The sequence below is a fragment of the Gossypium hirsutum genome, chromosome D08 (assembly GCF_007990345.1).
Source record: "Gossypium hirsutum isolate 1008001.06 chromosome D08, Gossypium_hirsutum_v2.1, whole genome shotgun sequence".
In the NCBI taxonomy this organism is placed as follows: Eukaryota; Viridiplantae; Streptophyta; class Magnoliopsida; order Malvales; family Malvaceae; genus Gossypium; species Gossypium hirsutum.
Genome location: NC_053444.1, coordinates 9,444,884 through 9,450,883, shown reverse-complemented (window position 1 = coordinate 9,450,883; position 6,000 = coordinate 9,444,884). Strand labels below are relative to the sequence as shown.

Sequence of the window (6,000 nt, the reverse complement as noted above, 5' to 3'; positions counted from 1 at the left end):
CTTATATGAGCCTTCAAGGCCCAAAATATGCATTAGAAGCAAGTCGGGACTAAACCGAAAACTCAGAGAATTTTTCTTAAAATTTTAAAAATTTCCTTGGGTGCAAGGGACACAAGCTCTTGTGGCCAGGCCGTGTGGCTCACACGGCCAAGAGACATGCCCGTGTCTTAGGCTGTGTGGGCATTCAATGTAAGGCATACGGCCGTGTCTCAGCCTGTGTCTATACTAGTGTAACTCTCTAACTTGGGTCACACGGCCAAGCCACACACCTGTGTGTAAGGTGTAGGGGTCACACGGCTAAGCCACAAGCCCGTGTGCTAGGCCGTGTGCAAAAACTTGGGCATTTTGTTTCCAAATTTTAAGATGCAGGGGACACACGGCCATACCACACGCCCATGTGTTAGGCCGTGTGTCATACACGGTTGAGATGCACGTCCGTGTCTCTGCCTGTGTAGATGAAAATAGGTCATTTTAAGGCCACTTTTCTCACCCATTTTGATATCAACCAATAGACAACATTTCAATACATCAATACATCCCAAACAAGTAATCAACACAAGCCAAAATCATGTCTTAATCACCCTAGAAGTCCCTAAGGCCGTCCGTGACTTGTTTTTCTTCTTTCTTTTTCTTTCTAATTTGTATGGCTTTCTCTCTTTTTTTCTATTTGTATTATTACTTTAATTAATTATTATTATATAATATATATACATTTACTTAATTATTAAGATTTCTTAATATAATAACATATTTTTATAACATAGGTATAATTACTACATTGGCCCCTTTAATTAATTTTTTAATCTATAATTCAACTTTCACCCTATACGCAATTTAATCCTTATACCTAATTACTTTTAATTCAAGTAAATTCGCTTAACCGAAACCTAATTAACTAGCTTCATAAATATTTTTACGAGTCTGATTTACAAGAACAAAGTCTCGAAAATACACTTTCCGACACCCCTAACTATCGAATCATTACAAAAATTGTTAATGGATAAGTAAATATTTGCTTTCCCATTAATATTCCTAGTTCAAAATATTTCAAACATTATTGGAGAATCCATAACAATGTTTAAATGCTACCCAACACCTTGAAGAAATATTTATCACCTTTTAATTTTTTTTATTAATTATAAGAATCATAGATAAGCAAACACTACACCCTCAAAATGCTGTCTAAGCTTCTAAATCCTTATCATTCCATTCAAATGAATCTCTTTTTTAGGGTTTGGGTGTTTTATAACAGGAACAAAGGAAAAGACAGAAAGTACCAACATCAAAGGTCAATAAATAAATTATTACCTAAAACAATAATTAAGCAAAAAAGAAATATAGTTTTTTACCTAAAGACATTGGGGTTAGGGATATTTCCTAGTCATTGCTTGCACACAGAGTTGCCCCTTCTCTCTTCCTTTTTCTAGAATTCTCAGCTTTTTGTTCTTGGGGTTTTCTTAACCTTTTCTTTTCTCAGCTGAAATATTATTTTTATAGGGCTCTTAAATTTAACCACCTTGTGTGTGTACTCTATCATCTACACACCACCCTGCTACTGAAACTTTCACTGCTATTCTTTCTCTCTCCCTCTCTCAAAATCTATCACTGAAAAACTTTATATAGAAAGGAGAGGGTTAACAAAAAACAATCTTATTGTCTTAATTTCACTCATCTTTTGGTTTCTCAGCTGTTGAAGGTTTTATATATTTATATAAAGCATGGCTGATTGAGGTGCAGAGTTGTTTCAGACAAGCAATCCATGGTTAGATAGCGACTTGGAGAATAACCCATCATCATCAGTATCATCATCTTCTTCACGAGATTTGGCTTTTGGCACCAAATGAATGATAAGCCCTTTCTGTATATCTACATGTCACTGCCACTACCTGTTTGTTCATAAAGCTATGTTTAGTTTTTGTGTCCAGGGCTGGGGTAAGGGGATTCTCTATTTCTAGGCTACCTTTTTTCTTGTTGTTTCTTTCAGAGGTGTAAAGTGGTCACTCTTCAACTGCAGCAGCAGTTAATAAGCAAGTTAAAAAAACAAGACATCAAACAAGGGAGAGAGACTTGTTCTTCTTTCTTGGAGTTTTCTTGTTTCCCAGATATGTTCCCTGCGGCTATATCCAATTCTACATCTTTGTCTGAGGAAGCTAGTGTTTCTTCTATTACAAGGGTTCAAGACTTAGGTAGCTTAAATTCCATTGTTTCAACCATTTCCCCTCACCAGCCGCCACAACAGAATGTAGTTAAGAAGAAGAGAAACCTCCCAGGGAACCCAGGTAAGCCCTTTTTTGCCAACATCTCTTAAAACTTGTTCTCTTTGATTAATTAATTAAAGGGTGTTTTTTACAGACCCAGATTCTGAAGTGATTGCTTTATCACCAAAGACACTATTGTCCACCAACAGGTTTGTATGTGAGGTCTGTAACAAAGGTTTCCAAAGGGATCAAAACCTTCAGCTCCATAGAAGAGGCCATAACCTTCCATGGAAACTGAAACAAAGGAGCAAAGAGATGAAAAAGAAAGTCTATGTTTGCCCTGAGCCTACATGTGTCCACCACCATCCTTCAAGGGCATTAGGTGACCTTACTGGGATCAAGAAACACTTTTGCAGGAAACATGGAGAGAAGAAATGGAAGTGTGAGAAATGCTCAAAGATCTATGCTGTTCAATCAGATTGGAAAGCTCATTCTAAGATTTGTGGAACCAGAGAATACAGATGTGATTGTGGAACCCTTTTCTCAAGGTATTTATTTATTTCCTTTTTTTTTTCTCTCCTTTTAAAAAAACAGCGTTGAGATGTTCATCACTTTGGTGGTGGCAAACTATGGAGGGTTCATTGAAGTCTTATTGGTAATTTTAGTGATGAAAGTGTGATGCTTTTTTTTTTTTTGGTCTTTTAAGATTCATTTTTTGTTGTTGTTTTTACACAAGAATAGTAACTGGTAAAGCTATGCATACAGGGAATATATCTGGAACTTTAAATGTAGTGACAGGTTTGGTGTCGTCCATAGTGGACACCATTAATACAAAGTGTCTGTATCTGTATTATATGGTGACTTAAATTGCTAGAGAAAACTGAAAGCAATTAAGCAAATACCTCTGAAATCTGAACAAAAGTAAAAAGGACAAGGCACAGTGTCATAATCTCTAGTTTAGCTACAATTATTTAAGCTTGGTTGATCGATTTTTTATTTTGCTTTCTTCTATATTCTTAATACCCAGAATTTTTTTTTACCCTTTTTGTACATTGTAATGGAGTGGGACTGCTGTCTCAAAAACAATGATGATATCCAATAAAAAAGCGAAACAAGTTTTCATTATTGCTTTTTTGGATTTCATGGTTAAAAAAAAAAGGTTCATGTTAGCATGCTATTATTAACTCGCAGAGAAAACTGATGAAAATCTGCGAAAAAAATCTGGCAGCTGATTTTTTCTTTTCTCTCTTTCTTCCATATCCATCAATTAGGTTCATGTTTTGATTGCATATCTTTGTTAACATGCATGACGCTCTAGTTTCAAAATATATAAAAACACTATCCATCATAATTTACCCAAATTCATGAAAATTTGAGCCATCTTTGCATGCATATTGCATACACCATCATTTAACATGCATCTCTTACATTTGACCCGACAATGCGCATGCACGATCCTAGGGTTTTATTGTATTTTATTTCTTTGTGAAAACCTCCAGGAAGGATAGCTTCATAACCCACAGAGCGTTTTGCGATGCATTGGCTGAAGAAAGTGCAAGATTCTCAGCCAACCACCTTCCCTCCGGCGCCGCTGCCGCCGTCTCCGCCGCCAATCCACGTCCGTCTCTTCGTTATTTTCCATCCCAATCCAACTGCGACCCATCTTCTCTTTCCCCATTCCAAACTCATATCGCTTTCCAGCCATGGCTGGAACCTACTCAAACCTGTAACCCTAACCCTAATAATAACCCACTTCATATCAAGCCCCAGTCTTACCATTTCGTGCCATTGTTCCAAGAACAGGCGCCGCCACCTCCAAAGGCCTGCATCACCTCACCCTACCAGAACCTCTTCCCTGTCGGCAATAACACTTCCTCTAATGTTGCCATGTCGGCCACCGCACTCCTCCAAAAAGCTGCCACCGTTGGTGTAACTGCTACGAAGATAAACAACAATAACAACAATAATAACAGCAACATGGCGAGTTATGTCTCTTCGGATATGTTTGGTTTCGGAGGTGGAAACATGGCGGCGGCATGGCAGAAGAGTAGCAACCACTTCACGAGGGACTTCCTAGGTTTGACCGGAGACCAACATCAGCATCATGGGAGTGGCAATGGGAACGCTAACGTTAGCATGAACATGAGGGAGGTTCTAACCTACGCCGGGGGAGTGGAGTTGCAGCAGTTTGAGAGAGACCACTCGCTGTTGAAACCCCAAGGTTCTGGATTCGATGAGCCTGCCTCGGAAACATGGGGTGATTGATTGTCGAAGGCAAATAAAATAAAAATAAATGATAATGCCAAAAATGCCCTTCTCTATGTTTAGCAAAAAAAAGGAAAATTTGAGTTGGAGTTTCCAAAAAGGGAAAACAAAAGTAGTTTTCTTGCATTTTGTTTAAATTAATGTCTTTCTTTTTAATCCAAAATTGATATCCGTATTTAAATAAATTTAAATTAATGTTTTGAATGGTATCAAGAAATAGTTTATATTTAGCTTGGATGGTATTGCCATCACATGCAAAACAAATACATTGCTACCTTAATGTCCTTTCCTTTTCATGACAGCCATATAATGATGTGTGACCATTTTTTTAATTATATTTAACATTTTACTCTTTAAAAAATTCCATACCACATATATTTCTTGTTTTTACCACTTTTAGGTTTCATGCATGCCCTTCAGTGCCTACGTTCCTTCAATAAATTACAATATTTTTACATTTATATATGATTGAATTAGTTAAAAACTCTTTTAATTTTATAAACTATTTTTCATAAAAATAAAACCCTTTTTTAGGCATTTTTACATATTTTTATTCTTTTAAAGTTATTTTCAGAAATTTCAATCAAGAAAACGAAAATCACCGATGTTAAACCCAACACAGTCTAAATTCCTGGCATTGAAAGCAGAGGGACCAGAGTCAAATAAAAAAGTTGGGAGATGAGGCAAGCATGGCGAAGGACCAGAGCTTGTAGCCTTGGAATTGATGATCGCAAGATCGCTCCTTCACTATTGGACTGCTGCTATTGATGCTACTGGTGGCAGCTTATTTTTGTTTACAACAAATTTTCTATATTAGGTTCTTTTAATGGAGACGTCACTCTAAAATTTTTCATTAATTTAGTGATTATGGTTAGAAAAATTGATCAGTCCTTAAATCCTTAACGAATGGTTGGTATTACTTTTTAATATTTTTAAAAATAGTTAACCCCTTAAATCTCTATAAAAACCCATCTTTAAACTCAATATCTGTATCCAAGTCCCTTCTTCTCAGCACTCATTGAGCCTCAAAAACAACCCCTTAATCCCTTCTAAAATCCCACTACAGTACACCTAACATTGCAACGACGTTAATAAAGCAAATGGGGGATCTTATTAAGTGATTGTTCAATGTAAAATTAGATTTGTATTGGATTACGAAATCCTTGTAAATGTTAAATAAATTTAAATGAAAAGTTAAGAGTTATGTAAGTGAAAGGTCAAGAGCTGAAAGGTCAAGAGTTATGTTGTTTTTTAATGGGTTTAAATTAGTAGTTTTTGTTTAGAAGAATGAAAGGTCAAGAGTCATTGATTATTATTAGATTTTAATATTTTCAGTTCTTTTTTTTGTTTTAAAGGGTTATCTATAATCTATAAATAGTTTGTAAGTATTTTATATGAATGTGAACAATTTTACATTGAGAACAATTTTATCAGTAAAATTACCTGTAGGTCTTTTTTGTACTAAAGATGTTAAATTTGGTTCTAGTTTCATGTTCTTTGAGCAAATTAAGTGTATGGATAAAGGGAAAATGTAGGT

At 35.9% G+C, this 6,000-nt stretch overlaps 1 protein-coding gene across 1 annotated transcript; it reads left to right on the top strand.

Annotated features, from left to right (window-relative positions):
- The first annotated feature begins 1,352 nt into the window (after positions 1 to 1,352).
- LOC107914978 (protein indeterminate-domain 12) lies at positions 1,353 to 4,662 on the top strand. Its single transcript, XM_016844062.2, has 3 exons — positions 1,353 to 2,279; positions 2,353 to 2,746; positions 3,698 to 4,662. The coding sequence occupies exons 1-3, from the start codon at positions 2,105 to 2,107 to the stop codon at positions 4,461 to 4,463; spliced, it is 1,335 nt and encodes a 444-aa protein (XP_016699551.2). The 5' UTR covers positions 1,353 to 2,104; the 3' UTR covers positions 4,464 to 4,662.
- The last annotated feature ends 1,338 nt before the right edge of the window (positions 4,663 to 6,000 follow it).

Bases quoted from the DNA above. Each gene is read 5' to 3' on its own strand.
- LOC107914978 (XM_016844062.2), top strand. From the start codon at position 2,105: ATGTTCCCTGCGGCTATATCCAATTCTACATCTTTGTCTGAGGAAGCT. The intron at 2,280-2,352 runs GTAAGCCCTTTT...TGTTTTTTACAG, and splicing joins AAACCTCCCAGGGAACCCAG to ACCCAGATTCTGAAGTGATT. The intron at 2,747-3,697 runs GTATTTATTTAT...GAAAACCTCCAG, and splicing joins TGTGGAACCCTTTTCTCAAG to GAAGGATAGCTTCATAACCC.